This window comes from Chlamydotis macqueenii, chromosome 1 (genome assembly GCF_036417535.1).
Source record: "Chlamydotis macqueenii isolate bChlMac1 chromosome 1, bChlMac1.mat, whole genome shotgun sequence".
Lineage (NCBI taxonomy): Eukaryota > Metazoa > Chordata > Aves > Otidiformes > Otididae > Chlamydotis > Chlamydotis macqueenii.
Window position 1 is genome coordinate 186,953,143 of NC_141556.1, and position 25,166 is coordinate 186,978,308.

General features: G+C 41.3%; 1 protein-coding gene across 3 annotated transcripts in view; it reads left to right on the forward strand.

The window, feature by feature from the left end:
• WDFY2 (WD repeat and FYVE domain containing 2) overlaps nucleotides 1–25,166 on the forward strand; it is a 65,910-nt gene that overhangs the window by 28,272 nt on the left and 12,472 nt on the right. For 2 of the 3 annotated variants that reach the window (XM_086771903.1, XM_086771904.1), the window contains exons 2-4: nucleotides 6,878–6,945; nucleotides 12,190–12,263; nucleotides 18,806–18,860. In XM_086771903.1, the coding sequence (XP_086628029.1) occupies nucleotides 6,878–6,945; nucleotides 12,190–12,263; nucleotides 18,806–18,860 (197 nt within the window). The remainder of the gene's footprint in view (nucleotides 1–6,877; nucleotides 6,946–12,189; nucleotides 12,264–18,805; nucleotides 18,861–25,166) is intronic. The other variant, XM_086771905.1, reaches the window with a different exon arrangement.

The following is a 25,166-nucleotide window of genomic DNA, read 5'->3' on the forward strand; positions in this document are numbered from 1 at the left end:
GCCATTATTTGGTTTGGCTCCCTTGCAGCAGTTGTGTTTCTCTGCTGTTTTGGAGCTTTGTGCACAACAGTTGCCAGACTGGTGGCAATGACAGTGGTGTTTTCAATACAATGGTAGGATGTCAAAGATGTTGGCTGTTGGGAGCTGACCCAACTTCCTCTTGAAGTCAGATCTTACTGCTCTTATGGCTTTGTTGCAGGGTGTGAGGCATACAAAGTAAAGAGAGTTATTATTGTTGCCTGAAAGACTTTTATTTTGTAGGAAGCTGATGCTTGAGTTACAATATCTTCATTGTAAACTCAGTCTGTATCTTCTAGAAATTCCCTTATATAATCACTGCTGAGAGGGAACTTCTTTCTAAAACAGCCCTGAAATAAAGCCCATTCTCAAAACTCTTTAATCTTTTCCCCACCCATTGTCCCCTGTTTCTGAACTGGGAGTTCTTGCATTTCATTTTAGAAACAAAACTTGCCCTTTTATTATATGAAGGAACTTAGAACAGATCTACAGTGATGAATATCTGTACACCATTTCTTAGTTGTCTTAGGAAGAGTCCAGTTAGTAAACTCTTGATTAGTTTGCTTTAAATTGCATGTTTGTTTAACAAAAACATTAAAACTAAGTATAACCTGTAGTGTGCCCCGAATTGTAGTGTTTGTGCAGAACCCTCCATCAGAATTGTGCGATGGGCTTTGTGGAGATTAGGACGGGTGACCCTGAGAGACATAGTCATGTACTTCTCTGGGTCCTTGGGGTTGGTTTTTTTGAGGGGATGGAAGTGTTGGGTTTGGGGTTGAGGGTTTGTTTTATGTTTTTCTTTTTTTTTTGGCAGGGGGGCCATAGGATGAGGGCCTGTTAGATAAACTCTTCTTGCTGCTTGAGGTTTTGGCACTCTGCTATTAAATTTCTTTTTGTTTTCGCTGAAGAACAGGCTGGCTCAGAAATTAGTTCCAGTTTTGACTTTTGCTTTTGTATATTTTCTTTCAAAATTTATCAGAGAAACTAAACTCTCTGTCATGGGTTCCAGCACACTGGCATCTTTTCATGATCTCTCAGCAAACATGAAAGATCTTTTATTCTTTCAGAAAATCCCAGTAGCAGCTCATGTTATTAATTGGTAGGAGCCAGAATCTCTTCACATTTCTTGCCCACAAAAGTCCCTGGAGAAGGTGGGCTTTATAGTACTGTAGTATCTTTAACGCAGTAGTTAAATATTTTTCCTTATCTCACTTCTAATTACAATGTCTCTCTGTTAAAGACAGTGAGACTGTCAGTGCTGTACTTGGATTTTAAAAACTACTACTGTCATGTTTATTTAATGGCAGCAGATAAAGCTTTTGCTGTTTCCAATGAAGATATTTAGTTTCCAGAGAGAAATAGCTTTTGAATACTTCTGAATTGTCTATTATTGAATATTTAGGAAGAAGTGGAGTTTTAAAATTTTTTTTTTGTTTCAACACTAAAGAAGACTTCAGTATATTGATGGTGAGAATGTGTGCTAATACTCCATTAGGTATGCAGAAAACCTCACAGACTGCACTAACCCTGGATGTAGTATTATCCTAAGCTCTTTTCCTTTCTTCTGCCAATTAAATAGCTAGATTAGTATTTTAAAGAATTTTCCAGAATATTTTCATGTCTTCCTTTTCATATTTGGAAACTGTTCTGTAACTGTGTTAAATCAGTTCTGTGGTTAGAACAGCTGACAGAAGGGGATGTCTTCATTTTTAACCATGTAATGTCATTTGTGCTGATGACCTGCCTCCCTTTCCCAAGGAGCAGGAACGTGCATTGGGCAGGCGTTGATCTCTGGATGAGCCTGATATGACTATAGAAAGTGACAGATGAAAATTTCTATACCAGGCACTTCCTACAAATAGGAATAAAATGCCTTGTACTCCCTTTGATGCTTACCCTCTTGGTCCCTCAGCAGGATAGGAGATCAAAAAACTGCACAATATATGGTCCAAGGTGTAAACAATAATTAGGAGTATGTTAAAATGTCATTTAAAAGAGTTTCCTGAAGCCCAAGAATACCTGCAGAATACTGTAGTAAATTGTATGTGTTGAGGGTTATCTCTGCCCTGTTGTACATCTGGCACATGCCTGGAGCATGAAGGTGATAATGCAGTACACAAGTTCATCTCAGTGAAGAGAAATGTTTAAAAAGGCAGGGGTGAGGAAGGAAAACATTCACAAACAGAAGAGGAGCGATCTGTTATGGGTAACTGATATATAGGATACATTTCTGTACTCACAATGCACAACTAAAACTGATGGGTTTATGGATATTCTGGAGAAATTGAGTGGAGTAGGGATAACTTACTTCTCGAGGTAATGGTGGTGTTGGAGTTCCCTACAACAGAGTTCACAGTATTGCAACATGCAAACATCTTGGGACAGTGCTTAGACACGTCTAATATGACTGTACTGCATGCAACACCAGTTGCCTTGGTTTTACGCAAGGCACCAAGGAGGAAGGACAAGAACCCTGCCTTTGAGTCAGTTCCAGAGGCTCAACTCTGCAGCTCCAAGTGACGCCCAGTTTTCCAGCAGTGAGATGACAAGAAGCTCAGGCCAGAGTAGGGATGATGCAGAGAATCTTGCATCCTGCCTGGCAACATTGTGTAGGCTTTCATGGAGCATACTGCAACCTAAATGCACAAACTAGGATTTGTATGAGCAAAATGTCTCTATCAGAAAGAAGATACCATGGCTTGTACCACCGATTGAATAACTTTCTGTAGATGGTGAAGTGCAGAGCTGCAATGGTGAATATGCTGCTGTTGACATAGGCACCTCTGTGAGTAGCAGGTGCTCAGATTCATCTACTACCTCCTGCACACGTGCACAGCCTAGCAGTGTGTTTGAGCCCTGCCAGTACAACCACAGCCACCTGGATTTGAGACACATACTCTTAAGCATAACAGAGGGAAGCAATTTTTCTTTTAAAATACACATTTTTCACATCTCCTTAGTATATGAAGGCTTAGCCTGTCTTTTGCATGACAGAATTATTTCTGTATAGCCTGTCTCATTTAAAAATAAATCATCTCTGTTATGAAAAGACTAGAAGAGTATCCATCGATTTGACAGGTTCTAAAAATCTTTTCAAGCCAATTCACTGGCAACAAAATGAAGGGACGACTAATTTCCGTGGTGATGCTGACTGAATCACTCTAGAGCAGCTGAAGAATGGATCCTGACCTGGGTGGGTGCTGTGTTTAAGCCCAGTAACCATGCAATCAGCAAGTACTCTTCATGCTATATATCCATAAAAAAGCTTATTTTCATTCATGCTTGGTTTTTTCTTTCCATTCTTTGGAAGCTTCAAAAGCTCTGGGTTTCACATCTAGCGGGTAGTATTGTGTTAAGAAGTATACAAAAATGTGCAGAACTGCAGCTGAAAACAAAGGCAAACTCTTCCAAAAGCATTTGGCTTCTCCCAAGTTCAGTTGTTGGTGCAGTTTGTTCTTTAGCCCACATCTACTTTGAGAAAAAGTTACCCAGAAAAGTTTAATGAACTGAGATCAGTTTTTCTTCTTTCAATAAAATGCCTTATCTAATCCAGTGATCTTAAGAGAAGAAAATAATGAGTCATAATTTTCTAATGTAAGGAAGAATTTTTACATTATTACATCAACTTATACATAGATATTGGAATTATAATGCTTAACATAACTTTAAAATGCTTGGTTTGAAGACATGCATACTAATCATCCTTAATTTTAAAATAAATTGTCTACAAGATCTTTTGTTTTCCTTTATTTACAATTATTACTCAGGAGGTAAGTATTTCTGAAGTGAGTTACGTGAACTGACTTGCTGATTATGTTCCCTTTCACGCACCTTGGAGTCAGATAACATCTTTCATACTCTTTTTTTTATTCTTAGAATGCTTTGTTTCTCATTTTGCATGAATTAGTCATTGAATGGAAATATATTTGGCTACATAATGAAATGAGCATTTTATGTGCCTACAGAAGAGGCCTACACTAATAAAAGTAGTTTCACTCTTAACTAAGAATTTCCACCAGTTGGTATTTTTTTAAACTTAAGCAGAAAATATTTTTATTTCAATATCATTCAGCTAACAGTCTTAACATTGATATATTAGTAAGTCTGTAGTGGATACAGTTCAAAAAAACAACAGTAAAACCAACCTAAAGCATCCAAATTATTGCCATTTTTACAAGTAAAATTGATTTTTATTTCCTTTAGCTTTTGAAAAATCTTTTCCTGTACATACCCCCCTTTTTAACAAGCTAAATAATCTGTACTATGTTGTACTGGATTTATTATTTGCCAGAACCATAAAGTGGAGAGGAGAGACAACCTTATCGAAACCTGGGAGTTTTGAAACCTGTAGCACTGAATATATGGATTGGGATGATCAAAAAAGACAAGTCTGTCACAGGATACTGGTACACCTCCTCGGGGGTGTTTCATTTGGAGTTATTTCAGCTCCCTGTGATTCATCCTATTACTGTTTTGTGCACAGTCATTCATTCTCATGATAATTTCACATAACAGAGCTCGCCTGTTTGCGAAACGGAGCGACTGATCTGCTTCCAGAATTACAGTGACCTTAGTAAAGGTGGACCCCTTTGGGTGGCCTCAAAGGTTTTGGACCCTGTCCCAAACCTTGCGTACAACAGATGGCTGTAGGCATCTTCCCAGACCTGTGTGCTGATGTCCAGTAGCAGAGTGCCACTATGACAACAGCTACAGTTAGCTAGAGTGAGAAATGACAGAAGGATTTGGCTTTGTCACTGTCGACGATATGGTGGCATTGTTCTCGGCAGATGAATTGCCCCCGAAAAGGTATTGCTGGTTTTGCTTCAGATCTGCTAAAGAGCTGCTGCTGTGTTCATTGCAAAAAAGGTCATTAGACTTAGGAGGTAATTATACTGAATTTTGTATTTTTTGAGTAATTTATGGGAGCTTTCTAACCATGGGACTTGCTGACCCAGTGCAATATTAGTTTTTAGAGCCACATGCCATATTAAAGTATACGCCTGAGACATTTCTAAAATGATGCAGTTTGTGTGGTGCCCAGATACACAGGTCTCTGAATTATTTGCTGAAAAATGAGGGCAGGAAAACCAGAAAACTGATTTTGGATATATGCAGTCCAGGAACACATAGTGGTGCAGCCCTTATATTGAAGTTTGCAGGATTCTTGAATCGCTTTATTACATTGCATGGCATCTCTGTTCAGACTTGATTTGTGTATGTAATGTCTTAGATCAATTTATATTATTATATTATATTAACATATTGCTCTAAACTTTTAATAACTAAAAAGTGCTAAAAACTGCTTTTCCATGAAAATGAGGTAACAGTAAGAATGCCCATGTAGTCTTCTCCACAAGCTGTATTTCCACATGTTTCATGAACTGGAAAGAGCCATTTTTGCTTGTTTTCTTTCCTTAATATTATCAAGTGCAAGTTCCAGATACGCTACAGGAAAATAATGTTTATATTTAACAATAGTTTTTTAGATCCCTGTTGTACCTACTATTGCATACATACTTTGATGGGAAAGACTAAATAGAGGTGGGTGGTAGGTTAAGATCTATTGTGCTACACTAAAACAATGGTGTCTTGGATAACTGAATTTTCTAGAGAAGGTTAATATATTTGATAAAAATCAGTAACGCATGGAATACAGCATTATATGGAGAGTTTACTAGTTAAATTGGAGATGATTAGGATTTGAGGAACAGTAAGGCAGGTAACAGCTAGCTGTACAGTCGGCTATGCAGGAACAAGCAGGAGATTGCTGATTGCCTGCTGCTTTAACTGGTGACACGGTTTCTAGGCTTGTTTTGATTAAATTAGCTGATGAACTCAAGTTAAGATAGAGCTTCAATCAGAAAAAGGCTTCAGAAATTGGACCATAACGAGTGGATGATACCAAGGTCTGAGATAATAAATATTTAATGACACAAATAGTACATCATTCCAGATCCTCTGCTCAGGAAACAAGTGTGTGAAGGGCATGGACTGAGTAACAGGGAGCTGCCAGCATGATATGATTATGAGAAAGCAAAAGTAATCCTGAGATACAGTAGGAAGGCCTTCTAGAAGGGAGGAAACCACTGATGTGTTTGTGGAGAGGCCTGGAGCACTGCGTGGTTCTAGGTGTCGCTATTTGAGAACGGCAACTCCAAACTGATGGTGCAGAGGAGGACTGCCAGGCTGCCTGTCGCCTTGATTGTCCTCTTCAGAGAAGGATAAAAATTTGGCTTCTTCAACTTGATGCACAATAGGCATCTAATAGCACTATGAATACCCTAAGGAGAAGGAAAGATCCTGAAGCTGAAGAGCTCATTGTTGGCACAAATGGACATAATCTTAGTAAACATAAGCTGAAAATTTCAGAACCTCATTCCTTTGCTTAGAGGTTTTCCTGAAGCAGAACACAAAAGAACAGGTAGCAGATGGACCAAGGCCTACACTGAGAGCAGAGGAAAGGCTTCTACAGGGGACTGAATGGGCTGATACAGGTGTGCTTTCAGAACTACCTAGTGTGTCCCAAATCCTCATCTGAGGTGTTAAATGAACAGTGGTGTTCCAGTCCTTGGGAAGGCAAAGAACAAAGAGCCGTAGTAATTTCCAAATACTGTTGTGATGTGTTTGGCCAAGATGTTGAGTACTACATGGAACCAAGGAATGAGCTACCCTCATCGCCTTACAGAGGTTAATTTGAGGTTGATGTATAAGGCTGCTGTAAGAGTTTTCATGTTTATTTTCCCTCTCAGCACAATAATATAATTTTGAAGAAAGTTTTGTGTATTCATCTTCACGACTTTCTTTTCATTCATAGATACTTTTTCATTTTTCCTCACATGTCCTGTTTTTTCTTTTGTAGAACAGTTCGTGTCTGGTTGAAGAGAGACAGTGGGCAGTACTGGCCCAGCATATACCATGCAATGCCATGTAAGTATAAGGAGATGTTCACTATCTACTACTATCTACTGTGTATTTGCAAAATGACTTTTCTGGTTTTGATGAAGCTTCATGTTTATGACCATTTGCAAGCTTACCACTCCATAGTAAATATTATTCTTGAGCAATCCTCTTGGTTTCTGTGAAGCTTTACCAAGTTGCATGCTAATGCTTCTCAGAGGGATGAGGGATTGCAGCAGCAAAAGGATACAAATATGCTAGCAAGGGATGAGCACTTAATGCAAGCATAGATTAAAAAATGTGGGAGCTCAAAATGTAGTCTTGCATTCTGCCACTAATGGAGTTCATAAAGCTTTGTAAGTCTCCAGAATAAATAACTCTGCCCTTCCTACTGCATGTGCTCAGTCCATTAGAGTGCAATGGTAAATGGTTTTATTTGATAAGAACTTAATATCCTGCGGTAGCTAATATGATAGAAAGGATACTAGACAAGGAAGGCAGCTCTTCCAGTGAAGAAGCAGAATCATTTTACCCCTGCAATTAAATGTGGAAAACCAAGTCTCCCTGATAGATCTCTCCAGTGTAATCTGCTGTATGTCTCCTCTCCCAAAGAGAGTGTTCATGCTTTAAAAGAAACTGCAGATCAATGCCCATTTTTCCAAGAGTTGAAGAAGTCACAGCCCCAGCTATTTGTTATAATCCCTGTGGTTGAGTGCAGGAGTATAACTCTGCAGGTCACCAGCAGCAGGGGTATGCTGATGCTCCTCAATCAGCTTCAGATGTGATGGGTTAGCCTGTCTTTGGAAAGCTTATGAAGCTGACTTTAAATCCACAGATTGGGAAGCATTTATCAAGTCCCATTGAGATGTTCTTACTGTCTGGGGAAAGAATTATTTTAGGCTAAGATAGCTAGATTTGGAAGAGACATCTGTCTCCATGATACCTAAAATATTTAATAACATATAAGTTTTAGTACCACAACAACATCAGCTTGGGACCCTAGAGTGTCTGTAGTGTTTGACTGCCTGCTCTAGAAAGCATTCATTCGGTAGAGAGGAGGATCTGTCTTCTTCCTTTGGTGATAGACCAGCTCACAAGAATATGTCAAACTGCAAAGGTACTTTCTGCTCAAGATTTTGCACAAAAGGGTATTGGAAACCAACTAATGATGTGGCAGTCTGTGGAGCTCTGTCATAATCACTAGCAGCGGCCTGCGTTCCCTTGCCCTGTCCCTGTCCCAGTCCTGCTTTCCCTGGTCAAACTGTTCTGAAATGGCTATTTTAGCAGTTTGGCAATGATACTTCTCTTTTTCCATGTGAAGCTTTTGCATGTATTTGCATTTTAAAATCTTGTTAGGTCCTCTTCTGGCCTTAGCAAGGCTGCATTATTAGCCAGTAATAACAGCATCACTGGAAATGATGGAGTAGATCCAGATCTACTCAAAGGGGACTATTTTAAAGCTCCTTCATAAATTTGACCACCTAACACTGTTTCTTTACTTAGAAGGCTGGTAAGCTTTTGAGCCATGAAATATTAAAATGATGCCGTGTTATTCACCAGTTTCAAGAATGATCAGGTATAATTAATGACTGGAGCAATGCCAATTACATTGTTGTGAACCATGGCTTTAAGCTTGAAAATTGTTGGAAGGGCTCTGAGTCAGCCTCTGCACTTGACTGGAAATGATCATTTTGTCTGTCTCTGTGTGGATCAGCTTTTTCATAGTCCTCTGCGTTAAGTTCATGTTGTTTTTTGTTGTCTAGAGAAATGACTACCCAGAAGTTCTCTGTGTAAAAATGTAGTAGGCACAATGGTGCCTTTGTGCTGCTTAGCAAGCTATGAGTGGTGTTCCCATCTATAGATACACCACTAGCATGACTCGTGACTTTGGTTACAGTGGTGCACGACCCACACCCTTTTATGATTTGATATCAGGTAGCCTTAATAACTGAGTTTGCACCCTGGGTACTCTGGGAGATGAAGAGGATAAGGAGTTGGGCCTAGTCAGCCATATGCTTTGTCAAGATCTGCACCCGCATCGGGCCACCAGTGCATTTGAACATGAAACCCATTAAATACTTGGAAAAAAGATCAAGACTGTAGATCCTTTAGGAGCAGGGACACTTGCTACTCTTTAAGGGTGGATTTTCCCCAATTATCCATGCCTATAGGTTTTTCTGTGGTTGGAAAATTCTGGACAACATGGTGGCCGCATTTTTTATCACCTCTAGCCCATGAGAAAAAAAAAGAGCTATAGGTGTTACATGCCTGTCTAACATGTCTTTCTTACGCCAGCCTTGTCGAAATAACTATATTAACAACAGACCTCTGACAAGCAGGTTAGCCCCTGCTCATGGTTAGATGTGTACCCTTGGTTACACATGTGCAACACAGATTATAGATGTGTAACCATGGTTAGATGTGTGACTTTTGGGCAGTGTATATACAGGAGGAGAAAAACCAACTTAGTAGACACAAATTTATGAAAGGGAAAGGAATTGTAGTCAAGAGAAGTAAGCTTTGCCAAAAAAAAAAAAAAAAAAAGCTACCAAAAAACCCAAACCCAGCCAAAGAAAAACCTCTCACAGATGTGGAACGGAGTAAATGAGTCATTGTACTAAGGAACAGTGGAGTATCCAGTCTTTGAGGCAGATAATACACTGTCTGTCTTGTGATGGTTTTCATAGCTAACACTTTGCTTTGAACTGGAGGGTAAAAAAATTGCAAAGCAAAACATGCTCCTTCGGTCTTAAGCTGTGCTACCTTTAGGCACTTCAAATAGAGGTTCTTGAAACTGCAAGTACAAAGTTTGTATTTGTCTTCTCCTTCTGTCAGCCTCTAATGGAGGTGACACACTGTTGAGAGCATGAACTATGTGTTTGGGCTTTTCCTCCAGATTTTATTTTACAAGGGCTAAAATCAGTGTGTATTTGCCCAAAGGCTAAAATCGGTGTGTATAAAGACTATAGCCAGACTTCTGCATCAGGAATATCCTGCCTGTCCTCCATCGTAGATCAGATCAATCTTTTTCCAGTCTGAAATCCAAATCATAGCTAGGTACTAGAATGCCTTCAGAGTGCTGTTATTTTTTCCTGGCTATTATTTTGAAAAGATCTTAAACATCTTGGAAGCTTAGGGTTTGGGGTTTTTTTTTGTTTTGTTTTGTTTTGTTTTTTCCTTTTTTCTTTTTTTTTCTCTCCTTCTTAATGAGCATAAGTGTTTAAATATCTGAATGTCATCTTATTTTCACTAAAGCATAAGCTGCTGCAGTCTTGTTACAACTGGCATCACTTTAACTACATTAGTGTAGCTAGCGTGGACATAATTTTAGTGCTGACGTAATGATTTTTCCAAGAGCACATGTTACTGAAGAATTCCCTTAGGAAAATAATTATAGGAAAATAATTATAGCAAAATAAATATCTTTACACTGCTATGACTGTGTACACACAGGTGTGGAATTTAGAAGTGACTTTTTTGTAATCAGCCTGTGCCAAGCAGTTGCTTGCAGCTTTTGTTTCTGAAGTGTTTCAGGCTGTTTGGGAAAAGCATACTTCAAATAGCTAATTTACCTGAGACTTTTTCCCTCCAAGCTGTTTATTGCCTTCAGAGTTACTGGTAGCTCTTTCAATGTATGCACAGTGTCTCATATTTGAAAGCTGATATGTAGAATATGCCTGTTCTGGCATTAACTGCCTTTAAAAGGATTTCATGTTTATTCTGCTTAGAATTGCTGCTTTTTTTTTTTCTGTCTGTTTTTCCTACAACTGTCTCATTCTGCTACAGCCCTAGAGGCCTCAATATAATAGTAATGCACCACCATCTGAAGGGACAATTGGAGTTTGCCTTTGCTCCTTCCTATACTTCTCTCTCAGAAATGTTGTCACTGTTAGCAGCGGTAGTTTAAGTGTTTCCCTTCTGGCAGTTTCCTTGAACTGAAGCCTTTTCGTTGATTTAATTCAGTCAGCCCTTCCAGGAAAGAAATAAATGGAAGTGCCTGCCTGGATGGTGGATCTGATAGGCTTTCTGCTTGTAGCTGATTGTCCTTTTGGAAATCTTTCATAGGGGAGTCAATACTGAAGGCAGAACAAGTTTTGTTAAACAAGTCAACATAGACTCTCCTCTTCTTCGTATAGCTTTGCTGCCAACTAAGCTATCGGAGATTTGCCAAGCTATGGACTGTTTAATCCTAGTGAGACATTACACAAATTGAGAATATACCAGATACACAGGACTGCAAAAGAGAGAGCTCCAAGCTTGTTAGTAACAAAAACACTGCGAGTAATCACAATGGGGAGTAGAAACCAAGAGAGGGAAAAAGCAGAACTAAATGCACATCTATATTTATCACAAGAATATGGTTTAAAAAACACTCTTAGTGCTATCAAAGGAGCAAGAATGCCTGCCCCTAGCCGCAGTTGGCAATAGCTGCTGAAAAATGATTCCTGAAGGTTTCTGTTGGGACAACAGGACTCCCAGCTGCATGCTGCTGTGTTGAGCAGTAAAAACAATCCCTGCTTTCTGAATGCAGCTTTACAATTTCTCAATTAAACCAAGCATAGCTCTTGAATTTTTGCAAGAATATTTTTTTTTTACCCTTGATGCAAACCCTGCCAGATCCTTGAGGGAGTATAGTATGACTGACTTGTGTGCAATTTAAGAGTATATCCTGATGTTTATTAGACTAGTATTGATATAATAAAACAATGGCTAGTTTTGAATACAATATTTTATTTTGGCCATAGTATGTGATACTGTCATAGCGTTATCTGTGGTGAAACTAGAACAGGGGACAGTTGGACTCACAGCCCTTAGTATTGGCTGATCTGTTGATTCTTACAGGTTAACTTTCTTAATGCAGGTATAGGATGCAAGCCTCTGACATAATACAGTGTTTTCTTTTATTGTTGGTAAAGTTCAGGCAAACGTAAAAACCTAAATTCTTCAGCTAAGCAATCTCTCAGATTTATCCTGAAATGTCAGTTGCCTCTTATATCAAAACACTACCACTGCTCGTGTATGACATGCCTGTTTTCAAATAACTAGTAAGAAAAAATAAAGGAGCTGAAGCAAGAAATAGCCACTGTTCCATGTCCTAATAGGACAGGGTTGAATGAATTGCAAGAACACTATTTTTTTAATGCTTGTCTATGGGAAAGGGCAAAATGCTGAACAGCATCATAAAGCATGTTAGCCAGTTTTAGGCTTTCCAGAACTTCAAGAAAATGAGAATCACAGTTTTGTTAACTTCATCAACATGTTCATTTTTTTCAGCTCCATGTTCATGCATGTCTTTTAACCCGGAAACCAGAAGGCTGTCCATAGGTCTAGACAATGGTACAATCTCAGTAAGTACATCCAAAGATTTCCAGTTGAAATGCTTCCCTTTTGAGAAGTATGTGTGTGATGTTGTGGTGAGGATATTTTTGCTAGTGTTTGCGAGAGAAACTTTTTACTGCTAGTGGAACTGAAGCTGTAGTGTAGAAATGGCAGTAGAAAATGGCAGATTATTACAAATTTCATTCCAACTGCCACAAAGAGATTGAGTGGGGATTACAGTATTTATTAGGCAACTAAACAAACTGTCTTAATTTGCATATCTCTTAAAAATAACAGTGCAGAAAAACAGCTGTTGCTTTATTATATTTGAGCGTCTTGTTAATCATACCATACCAAAATTTTCCAAAAGTAACAATTAAGAGGGGAAAAATCAGCTGAGAGGCAGAAGGTGGATTTCTGCTCCATATCTAGCTGCTTTTCCAAACTTCTGGTTTCAGATTTTGTTTTCCTCTTACTTCCTTCAGAGGAGTTGCCCCTAACTGGCTGAAAGATTTGGTTTATTAACATCTAAGAGAGATCTGTGTGCATGGAAAGCAAGCAGGGTATTAAAACAAGAGTCTGGCTTTTAGATCTGGGACAGAGTGTAGCAGTTGACCTTATTAATTGGATTTTTCTTCTGGGGTGATGAATAAAGAGCTATATCACTTCATGCAAGTGTTATGGGTCAGAGAGATATTTTTCACCTATGCCTTGTCAATAGACTCTTCTTCCAGTTTAAGGCCATTTTACCATCATTTCAGATTTTTGCTGTTGTCTCTGCCTTATGGGCTTTATAACTGAATGAGTGTTTGCAGGTTGACCTAAGGGCAGATGTCTGCACTAAAGCCAAGATGATATTTGGGAAAGGCTGTGTGACCCTTTTAGCTGTTGGCTGTGAGCTGTATCAAAGATGTGAAGACTTTTATCTATAAAGCTATTAATGGCTACTAGCAGAGGTTTTTCTGTGCCTGTAGGAGATTTCTCCTTTTTATCTAGGAGATAGGACAGCTGCCAGAGAATTCCCTGCACCTCTGAAATTCCCTCCTTCCCGCTCTCTGAAATAGCTGTAATTTGCCAGTCCTACTAGACACTTTTTGTTTTCACCAGGCCTTTGAGAACTGTGAAGGCAACTGTAAATAAGGTATTTAAATATTCTGGCATGGTGGAAGAGGTGCATCCTGTCCTTTGTCTTCGAGGTATTTTGCCTTGAAGAATCAGAGGGTGCTTGAGTCTGAATGGAGTAAAATATTTTCCATTCTGAAGCTAAAGAAGGTAAATGAGATATGCAGGTGGTAAACCAACATGTGGCTTTGGGTACTTACAGGTATATATTGCTGTGTCTAAGGCAGATTCTATTTGTTCCTAAGCTGGGCTTTTCTTTTCCCTATCTTCTGGATACAAGTACATAGGAGGGGGGAAAGTCTTATCTGTGTTGCTTGATATAGTCCCCTGTAACTGCAGGCAGTTGTGTGGTAGAAGATTGTGCAGAAAATGCTCTCTACAAACTTCCACAAGCGATGAGACGTTTCCCTTTGTAGCAAACTTAAGGCTTGTAAGAGAAGCCACAAGTGTAATATGCTACAAGAAGTGTGGAGATGGGAATGGACAAGGAGCAAAGGTAACCCCATATTCAAGTCCCAGCGATATTGGGGTGTTAGAGAAAATCCCCAGGTAGTTGAAAGTGGGTTACAACTACCCACTGGAGGAAAGGATAAATTTTCCTTCCTGGGCACAGCCATGATGATTGGTTTAGTACAGGAATATACAAGCAGGGCTCACTGACCACAAAATAAGAGAACTTACTGCAAGGTGACCTTAGCTCCCTTACGTTTTACTGCATGGCCCTCAAAGGGAAAGTACAGGCAATTTACTTGAGCAGTTTGAAATATTTGGGAATTAGTCAGCTGTTCCATGTTAGCATTTCTGGTGACGCCCAGCACCCTTGTGTACGCTGGGTGCAGGACCACAAAAATTGCCAAAAATCATTCTGCATCTTCACGTTGCATAGAAGGAAAAGACTCCTAGCAAGGGCTGTAAGATGATACAATACTCATGAGTTCCACATAATCTCAAACTAGGCTTTTTGCAGTGCAAGGAAGTACTGCTTTTACTTTTGGATGTAAATGAGGATAAGAAAGTGGAACTGGCTTTTTTCTTTTACATTAAGTTTTTGTAGACTGTATGGATTTTGATTGTAAGCCTAACATCTCAGAAATGTGTATGGTGCATTTTGAGAGGAATGGGCAGCAATGCTATTGTCAAAGACAGATGTTCCAGCAAAGCCACCGTGAGGTGAGCTTGTATGGCCACCTTTCCTTGTGAAACAGGGTGACAATTTTTGCTTCTACAGAGACAAAGAGATTGTTTTCAACCTTTTGTAACTTCTCAACATGAAGGCTGCACAAACATTTATGAAGTACAGTAGACCGTTCTCTGGAGCAAAAGATTGTCTAGCATCTTGCTTAAAGACCAGTGGTACCTAAAGTAAAAAATAAAAAAAAAAGTTTCTATGCTTGTTTTTTTTTGTCTACACTTTGTGAACCTTTTTGGGAGAAAAAAAAATGGCATTTCTGTTACTTTATATCTTAGAGATTGCCTGAGGCCCCATTTGGAAGTCAAAAGACTTTGTCATGGTCGTAAATTCCTGGCTCTGAAGTGGAAAAAAAACACGCTTTAATGGGTACAAGTCTTTCGAGATACCAGAAGAAGAAGAAACAGAGGAAAGGTCTATTACTTGCAGTAGACTTCCACAGCCAAGATGAGACTCCTTACCTAATTTCATCCATCTGAAAGCTGGCTTCCTAGATAAAGTTAATAATTAGGTTCTGCAGCCAGTAGAGGAGAGGTGAATTGCCTCTGGAGATAATAATGTTACTTACCCTAGAAACTGTCTTACAATGGCATAAATCTCTCCCCATTTCTGGGGATATTTAAATGAGAGATTTAGTTTTTAGTTAGCTGAAGCTGAATTAAATTGATCTTTTTTGCTGACCATGCTTGTGTGTAGATGAAGCTGTTACACACTTCGAGCAGGGCCATAAGGACAACAGGACATCAGAATAACCCCTTCAGAATTCTTCCATGGGGATGATACTTATTAAGATAGATTCATCTTGCACATCATTTGATCTTGCAAGTGTCTACAGGTTTGGCCATAAACAGCACTTAGAATACCTGAGACTGAGTCAGGCTCTGCCTGCTGATGTGCATCTTTCCCCTCTGCCACTCTGGGAAGTTTACTATTTTTTCCTTCAAGAAAACTACATGATAATTTCTGTTCTCTCCCAGTTTCTGTACTTTTTATAAGTAAAAACACTGTAATAATTTTATTGAGCTTTCTTTGCAGCAGATATAGAGGCAGGGTCTGACAGTAGGTTTAAGAGTCTTCATTCTGTTCTATTTCTGAAGCAGGTTTGTTATTCTCTGGAAGACACAGTGAGAGTGCTGTCAGTCCCTTGTGTTAACAGGACAAAGTCAAGCCTTTAAGATCTGCAATGTGCTGTCAAAGTGGCATCATCTATCAGACTATAAACTGTAAATTCCCTGGAGTGGGAGCTAGGTTGTGATGGGTAACACATAACTAATATATGAAGATTATTAACTCGCAGAAATTGTTTCAGTTGCCTAAGCAGAGGTCTCTAGTGCTATTTTGGGATACATGAGTAGGCATCCATCTGTGACTCTGGAATGGTGTGGATCTTCCTTAGACCCTGAGCCATGTCAGCCAGCCCCATGGTCAAGGACTCTGAAATGGCACACACTTGAGTATGGGTTTTGTTTGCCTTAACAAGAAGCATTTGAAACAAAATGCTGATAATGTTTCCAGAGTGAAGATTTACAGAGGTCTCGGGCTCAAGAGAAGTGTGTAGTGGGTATATATGTTTCAGAGTGAGGGAGGTGTGCTCCTTGAAGGTATAGTTGAGAGTCTTTGTACAACAGTGGGCACTAGACTGGACAGTCTTTTCAAATGCTCAAGACTTCTTTCTGCTTTGTGAAGGCCTTCATGGTACCAAGTCACTGTTGTAATAATAAGATTGCCTGCAACAGCTAAGACTGATCGCTAACATTTTCAGTATGGCAAAAAAAAAAAAAAAAAAGGTAGTGAAGTAGCTCCAAAAAAACCTCTGAAAAGCCAAGAGCAATCTTGCCAGAAAAAAAAAACCAAAACATTTTTAATCCCTGCAAGGGGAGTTTTGGTTTTGAGCACTCTGATATATCCCAGCCCCTCCTGTGCAAAAGAGCTCCAACAAGACTCAGAAATCTTTCTCCGTTCTGTTAACAAGCACCGACTGAGCTGTGTGGGAGACCTCAGCCTTTCTAGCTCATTAAGAAGAGACAAAAAGCTGCCTAATGAGAACTGAGGGTCAGCAGCTCTGAGAGGAGCAAAACATCTATGTATGGAAGGATAAAAAACCAGTTTCTGCATGTACAATGTTAAAGCGATGTGGTCGGTGTTTCTGTAGTGCAGATGACACAATGTATGTGCAACAGGGTATTCATTTCTTGAACGAGGTGCCCTGTTCTAAAATACCTGTCTTTTGACGCAAGTAATATGTTTGGCCTTGAGAGGGAGAGGGGCACGTGTGCAATGGAAGAACATGGGATAGTGTAAAGGGGAGCAGGGAGTAAAAGACCTGAAAGACCTGGAGAAAGATTAGAAAATGCAAAATAAGAAAATGCATCGCAAGATATCATATACTTTCAAAGGAGAAAATGAGAAGCAAGAAGTCTTAAGGGGAAAAAAAATATATCTGGTATTTGGGTTAATGAAGCTATGTTTATTTTGTAGTGTGTTGTTCATCTCTTTGGATGGAGTGGTGCATTAATAGTCCATAGCTGAGGTTTGTATTAAAGCATACAGAGCTAATCAATACTTGGGTAAACCTTACAAACTGCAGTTGTGTTTTCTTCACTGCATTACAATGGAGAGACTCAAAAGCCTTTTCAGTCTTCCACTGAAACTGTGGGACTGTTCGGATCATGAAACAAATTTATCAAGGGAAAAATGCAAAGAAAAATGGGAATGCCTACCATGCTCTTCACCCCGCCTGAAGTCACCAACATCTGTGTGCCACCACAGTGAAAGCTGGGGTCAGTACCAGGACAGCCAAATTCATGGCAAAGGCAGACATATTCTCCCACTGTGTGTTGCAGCAATTGAAGCTGTTTACCTTTAGGTACCAACAGCAGAAAGTTCGCATTCATAGCAAAGGATCTTACTTCATGTGGGCTTTGTAGAAAAGCATTTCATGAGGTGGTTTAGCATTCTTCAGGCAGTGGTTAATAAAAACCACTTCCCCTGTAAGTAGCTAGGGAGGAATAGCAGATTTTTAACGTTCTGTGGTTTGTAGAGTTAAGGTGACCCTGCTATAGAAATCCAGCTGACTTAATTGATTTGTTACTGCTGTTTAAATAACACTCCCCACTGTAGTCCTCAGCTGCCAGTGGAAAGCTAATGGGGGGTGGAGCAGAATAAGGAAAGGAAGATGAAGCAGAGCAATTCAAAATAACATATTTATAACTATCTTATGAACAGAAGCCTAGAAACAGTGAAATACATAGCTGCCTCAACTCACTCACAGGTTTTTTTCCTGAAAGCTGAGATCTGTAGATGTCCCACAGATGAGTATTGTAGCCCCTCCACCTTGGTACCAAGCTGTAGATACAATATGTTAGGGTAATCCTGGTGCTGGAAAGCTGTGCAGATTACCTACAGTGACCCCACAGAAAATGCAGAGTGACTTTTTTTTTAATTCCAGTTTGGAAACTGTGGGTAAATACTAGCTTTTCGGTGATTAGAATGTCTTCTCATGCTCTTTTGCACTAAACGTTTCGTTTGCCTTAAAATAGAATAGACTCCTGAAGTCCAGTCTTCTCTAATCCTGCACAGTGCTTTTTGCAGTGCTTATACATGAGCATTTCACAACTGTATGCTTTAAAAATTGAGCTTATATTGTGTTTGTAATGTTTCAGTCTGCTTCTGAGATACCAGAATAAATATTAACCAATAGTGGGATAAAATCAAGGAGTGGAGAAAGTCTGGATTTCTGTCTGTGTGAAGCACTGAGAGACTTTTGAACAGAAACCTGAAATGTGTTCCCATCATGGATTACCGGTACCTCATTTAGACTGAGCAACTTCAAGGGGCGCTTACAGGTTTACAGTGAGTTTCCTGAGTGTTCAGGTTGGGGTGCAGTGTATGCACATGCATACATATCGTGGTCCTGAGCAATAGGTGTCTGGTACGTGCTGGATCTCAGTTCTCTCCTTTTGTGGTACCTCAGTTCATAGCCAGCCATTCCTGTCAGCTTTTTTTGACTTTTTAAATAGTTCCTCCTTTATCTCCACCATTCTGTTCAGAAGCACTTGTGATGTTGTTTCTTAGGCAGTTTTAAAAAGTTACATGATTTAGTTTTTCAATGGAGGTACTCAAAATTAGCCAAAGTATAGACAGGGCTGTGGTTGCAAAGAAGGGAGAACTTACCTTGGTAAGGAATTCAAATTAAAACAATCTCAAATACTTTACATCTCTAAGCAGCATTTCTTTTGGTTTTTCTTTCCCTTCCCTCAGGAATTCATTTTATCGGAAGATTACAACAAGATGACGCTAGTGAAAAGTTACCAGGGTAAGAACCATGATCCACGTTAATTGGTTATTGTCATTAATGTTCTCTTAAGGAGTGTGAATGGAGAGAAGTCTCCTTTACAGTGATTGATATTTTTTTTAGAAAAACTACTGTAAATGCTGGTTTTATCAATAGATCAATAATTTGCTTTGTTCTGAGATTACAAGACTTTTAAAGAGCTGTTTGTGTTCTAAGAGATGGTATGATATTGTACGGTATCATATCTATTACATGCTAAGCATTATGTTTCTGTATAGAAGCCTCTGACAATTTGGCTTGAGATTTCTCACATACATTCAAAAATATGTATTCCCTCATATATTTTCAGTTTTATACCTTGAAAGGTTGAGAGGATAATTTTAACCTCTAAATGGAAGCTCTGGTGATCACTTTGTAACATTCAGATTTTAAGATATGAAAAGAATCTTGATTTTTGCAGAGCACGGCTGTTGTGCATCGGCTTTTGGGCATTTTACTTCAGCTCTTTCATGAATGCCTGGTGTGTTGTAAAATTAAGCTAGAATGCCTGTGAAAACTGAAGAAAAACATCCAATTATGACAAAATATATATCTGAATCGTAAATAAGATTGCCACAGTCTGACTGTATGAGTCTTTAGTGTATCCAAATTTGTGATTGCTCCACAATCACCCAAGTTTGACACACCTAGGTTTCATATTTCATAAGGGCTGTTGCACTGAAGAGTCCTACTGACAGTTCTGTAGCCCCCTTTGTTATTAGTTTATCCATTTGCATGCTTGGATTCAAACTTGCAGGCTAATCACAGCTTAGGAAGGGTGAGCTGAAGTCTTTTCTTCTGCATGTGCAGGACAACATATGCATGGGACCACCTTTCTTGCTGAGCTCTTCAGGGAAAAGACTGACAGTTTTGGAAGGGGGGGGAACATTTATCTTGGCAGTATAGCAGAATAGCCAGTTGACTGTGGCAGCCCACCCAAGGTCTGGGGAGCCCCCCTCATAAAATTAAAAAAAAAAAAAGAACTTTTGGAAAATGAAGGCTATTCTCATGGCCCTCTGCTGCAGTGTGCCAGATGTGCTGCTGCTGCTAGGGAGCATTGGAGGAGGCCTTTGGATAGGAAGATGCCATGGAGAACCTCCATGGGTTGTCCTGTAGGAGAACCCCAAGAGTTCAGATGGCATCCCCCAAACATTGGACAACAGAGGACTCTAATGTGGATCTGTTAACATCAATAGAGAAGCGGTACAACTGACCACAGTTCCAACCCAACTGCAATCCCCTCCCTTCTAGACTGCCTGTCTCAGGGTGGGAAGGTTTTTGATCAGTTCTGGTAATTTTGTGCCAGGACTTTCAAATGATGTGTTATAAGATTTTATCTGAAAGCTGTGGCCTTATTTTAGGGCAAGAGAAGCAGTACTTGTGCCCAGAATAGGCATCATTTTACTTCTAGCTCAAACCATAGCAATCCCTGACAGCGGACAGTGTCTGCCTTCAGGGACTGAAGCCAGTGCATGCGATGCTCACTGCCTGCTGTGTCCCTCAAGACCACGGAGCCCCTGCCCTCTTTTCCTCCCTAATTTCCAGAGTTTGATGTTTGGTCTTTTGGTGGCAGTGTGTGAGTGACTTTGTTTTGAGAGTGGAAAGAAAGGGTGGTGATCCCAGGCTGCTGAGATCCCCCAAATTCATGTGTGTGTGGGTGTCTGTACAGTAATCCCCTCTGTGCAAGGGGGGGATTCTGCACATTGCCAACCACATGGGCAAAAGTTTGGTTTTGGAAAGATACTCCCTCAGGTACAGTTGGAGAAACTTTCTTTTATTTCCTTTTTTCTCCCCCCACTGCTGACTTAGGAAAGCCAGACTGCTGTTAGTGCTGCAAATGGAGATGGCAACCAGAGAGTGGGAAGGATGAACCCCATTTAATTGCTACAGCAGGAGCAAGACTCGGTAAAGGGCCATTCAGATTTGGTAGGAAACTTTCCCTGCAACAGCAGTCGACAGCTGCTGTCACACAGCCAGGCAGGACAGGGGGATGGAGGAGAGCTTCTGCATGAAGGCACATTCTGCCCAGCTTACCAGGAATGCTGGCAACCCACGCTGGGCTACACAAACCCCTCTGGGCCGCTCCTCTGTCCAGACCAGAAATGGCATAGCACTGAGTAGGTTACAGCAACCCAGGGACAATCTTAGGTTGCCTCAGCTCCACTGAAGAGTGTCACCCAAAGTCCCAGGGGGCAATTGCAGTCAACAGGGTTTTGACAGTGCAAGGGAGGAAAACAAAGCAGAGATTCCCCACTGTTTGCACTGCACCAACAAACCGAGGCTGCCCACTGCTCTGCAGCACAGTACCTCCCGCCACCTCCATCCATAGAGACATGCTTGCTGCATTCTCTGATCTTCACACCAGCACGCATGGCTGAACCCATACTGGAGGTCTGGGGTGCTGGGGAAACATCACAAAAGTGAGATGCTCTGGGAGCTGCTGTCACTCGTGAGTTCCTGCAGTTGCATCGAACCGCACAGCAGTAGGCACTTGCATGCTCCTCTTGCTGCAGTTGCCTCCAGCTGGGCTTATGGGAGCTGTCACCAGGGACAGCCTGGCAGGGCTGCTGGGACACAGCAAGGAGGAAAGAGCCCCATGTTCACCATGCTCTGTGGAAGAATATGCAGGGGAGGTCCGTGTGGTCCTTTGGGGAGGCATGTCATGATCCAACAGAGATGAACCTTCCTTACAGAGTCCAGGAGGACTCCCTTCCATGATCCCATCCCTGCAGTACACCTTCCTCACATGGCCGTACCAAGGTATAGGAGTTGGCATAAGCATTTTGTCAAAGCCCTGGGGCTGGGAAAAACATATTTTAAAAGGAACATGTAGTTTTGTTGGGTATGGTGGCCTTCTAGTGGTTCATTTGTTAAAAGCCTTACTCTTAAAAATAATTAGTTTAGTTTAAAGTTTTCAAGTAAGGTCTTTATGTTCTTTAAAAATATATTAGGGAGAGTAAATAATTTTATTTAGCCTACCAAGGGGCTTTAGCTTAGCCATGCTGGCTGGTTTTGGGGGTGCTAGTTTTGTTTGTAAATCTTCAGCAGTGCTCTTAAAAGTAGCACCTTGCCCAGTGACTGGTAGGCTATCGATCATCTCCCACAACAAAGTATTATTGTAAGTAGCTGCAGCTGCTGTAGTGATTGAACAGCATTAATTGTGTCTGGAAAGGCCATGAATATGTCTGCCAAATGATATGCTAGCGACAGAGAATGACGGCATGTGCATAGGCTTTGGTCTTGGCAGGTGTGTGCAGCCAGGTCCAGTGTCGTACGGTGGCCCAGCACTGTCAGTGTACGTGACTGGACATGTTCTGTGGAGGTTTGCTGTGACACTGTGTCTGGAACTGCGAAATCTTCTGTTTGTTGAAAGAGATCAAAACATAGAGATTGGGAATGTGACGCAGTGCTAGTCAGGACTCCAGAATGGCTCACAGGGCATTGGCCTCCTACAGGTATTAACTCCTTCCCTTGCCTGAGGAAGGGTAGTGCAAGAATTTGAATGGATGTTTGGGATGCTCTGACAAATTAAACATTTCATTCTGTGTCAGTCTTTCATAACTATCACTGTCCCCTCTTCTTCAGCCACAGCACCAGCTGCAGACATGGACAACCTCCACTGATAGCAACCTTCTCTTTCCACAGGCAGCTACTTTCACATTCCTGTGGGACTGTGGGTGTTGAAGAAACCCTTCCCTCAGCTCAGCAGTCTCTTATAGCCCATGCCAGCCCCATACAGGCTGGTCCTGCCGCATGGCTGTTGCTGCTTCGCACTTTGCACAGCCTTCTCCACCCTGATCCTTGTAGCTGCACCTTCTTGCTAGGGGACACGTTTCCAGTCCATGCTCCTTTTGGATGATATAACAGCTCCTGCCTTTTTTTTAATTCTTATTTATCTATTTAACACACACTTGTTCTGCTGAGCAAGATTTGTAGACCTGCTTCTGCCCAATGCTTTTTGCAGCCTGCCCATTTTGGGGGTGTCCCCCTGCCTCCTTGCTTTCAAGCCACCTCACACCATGCCTTTAGTTCTGCTTTCCCCTATGCACAGCCTCTTGTCTTGTGCTTTTCTTGCACAGGCTAAGCTTTTCTTTCTTACTATTAACTTCCACCTGTCTTTTGGTGCTTGCTGTTACTTTTCACAGTTGTAACTCTCCCTTTCAGACAGCCTAGCTTCTTGCCATGCACTGGCTGTGCTGCTCGGACCTTTGCCTTTACACACAGCGCAGACCATCCTTTCCTTTGCGCTCTGCCTGCTGACATCTCGGCGTGCACCTCCTGGCTGCAGCATCTTTAGTCTAGGCACAGCCCTTCCATCCTCTCTCCAGCCTGCTCTTTGCACAGTGCTCACTGCTGCTTTCTCATAGCAGGAGTGCAGCTCCCCTGCTCCCTCCCACCCTCCAGCTGCAGATGGATATGCTCTCTTCTCCTGTCTGCAGCTACTCTACTTTCTGTACAGCATAATCTTCCCCCGCGCGTGGGCTCTTTCTCATGGAAAGATCTGCTCTTGCTTGAGGCTTGCTGTGGCTTTTTCTGTGCTGTGACCACATTCACCTTCCATCTCCCCTTCTCCATCCTGCTGTTGTTGCAGTGAGCAGCTTTGGAAGTGTTTGCTCCACTTCTTTTTTTTTTTTGCACACAAATGGTGATCAAACTTTCTATGGATGAAGGACCAGCTTTCTGTTTGGTACTTCACGACCCTTGAATCTGTGTTAATCCTAGGGCCTAGACCTCTTCCTTGCTCCACTATCAACTTCCAGCCTTCTGACGTTTTGCTTCTTTAAGCCTTACATGGGTAAAATTCCCTCTAAATGACAAAAGACTTTCTACTTGCATTTGTCCTTTCTTTCCTCCCTTACTTAGATGACCTCCACTGTTCTCTTGCCCTTGGTCCAGATATTTCTGCCATCAGCATGTGTGTGATGGCACCAGCTAATATGTGCAGGACTTGCAGGTGGACAACAGAGTGTTGAATTGAGAACTCTTTTCAGGGAGGGAGGATAAGTGAAGCTATCAGGGATGGTGACTCCACCACTTCCTTGGGCAGTCTGTTCCAGTGCCTGATCACTCTTTCAGTAAAGAAGAGTTTCCTAATATCCACGTTTCTTTAATGTCTACTCCTTACCTGCCAGAGAGCTACCTCACCATACACGGACAAAACTTCTAGCAAAAGATACAAGCCCTGCCTTTTAGAAGAAGTTTTAGGAGGGCTGGGTGGTGCCAGCTATCCCCACAGACAGTTCAAACTATGGGAAGCCAACACTAGCGGTAGCAGTTGCCTCCTGCTGAGAAAACATTCCTGGACAGGCCTTGAACATCCTGATCTCAGCCCATTTTGCATATCCTGTGGAAGTGCGTGAGTCAGTCTATGGCACTGCTGGTGCATGCAAACCCCTGGGACATGTATGTGAGCCCATCAGGTGCATGCAGCAACCTGCATCCCATCATGGCCCTTTCTGCACTGCATCACTCCACCGGCTACTGCAGGTGCTGCCAGGGAGACCAACAGATAGGTAAAGACAAGCATTAGTCACCCGTGGGGTCACTGAATTTCTTCCCAGAGAAATATGGAGGGTGGAGAGGAGAGAGGATCTGTTTAAAAGAGCTCAAATGATGCCTGGGCGGTCCTCGTCCTTCTGTCTTGGTTACAAACCTGGAGCTTAAAAGTGTGTGGGAACAAGACCCAAAATCTGAGCTCTTCTATGGGCAAGGGTGAAAGCATCTGGGCACAGTTCATGTCAGATGCTGTAAACTGATCTAGCTGCCGATCACAGTTATGGCAACTTGTGTAAATGCATCTATTGATTTTTCTCCTCAGGGAATCTAGGTCTAAAAAGCAGTGGGGCAGATGTTGGCTTGTGCGAGCCTCCTGTTCTTTGCTACAACTGGTTCCCCCTCACAGAGTCTGAACACAGCTCTCACCTGTGCTGTGTATTTCCGTCAGGCAGGCAGCAATCTTCCCGTTCTGGTCTGAGGAATTTCTCTGCATTTCAAACGGAGGTTTCAGGGTGATTCTTAAGCTTCCAAAGATATTTAATCTTTCCAGTGTGTCAGCTTTTACACAAACACAAGCAGCCTGCTTTGTGTGACACATGTTGCTAGGTCTCAGAACAGTGATAAACCAGTAGGGCTGTAGACTGGGGAGCATGGCATTCGCTGCTAAGTTACAGCTGAGAATAATTCTGCATGTCTTTCCAGCTACTGTTTTGTTAGAAAGTCAGCTCAATCAGCACTTCACGACCAAGCCCACTGGTCATTCATACAAAAAACCATCTGTAGAAGCCTGGG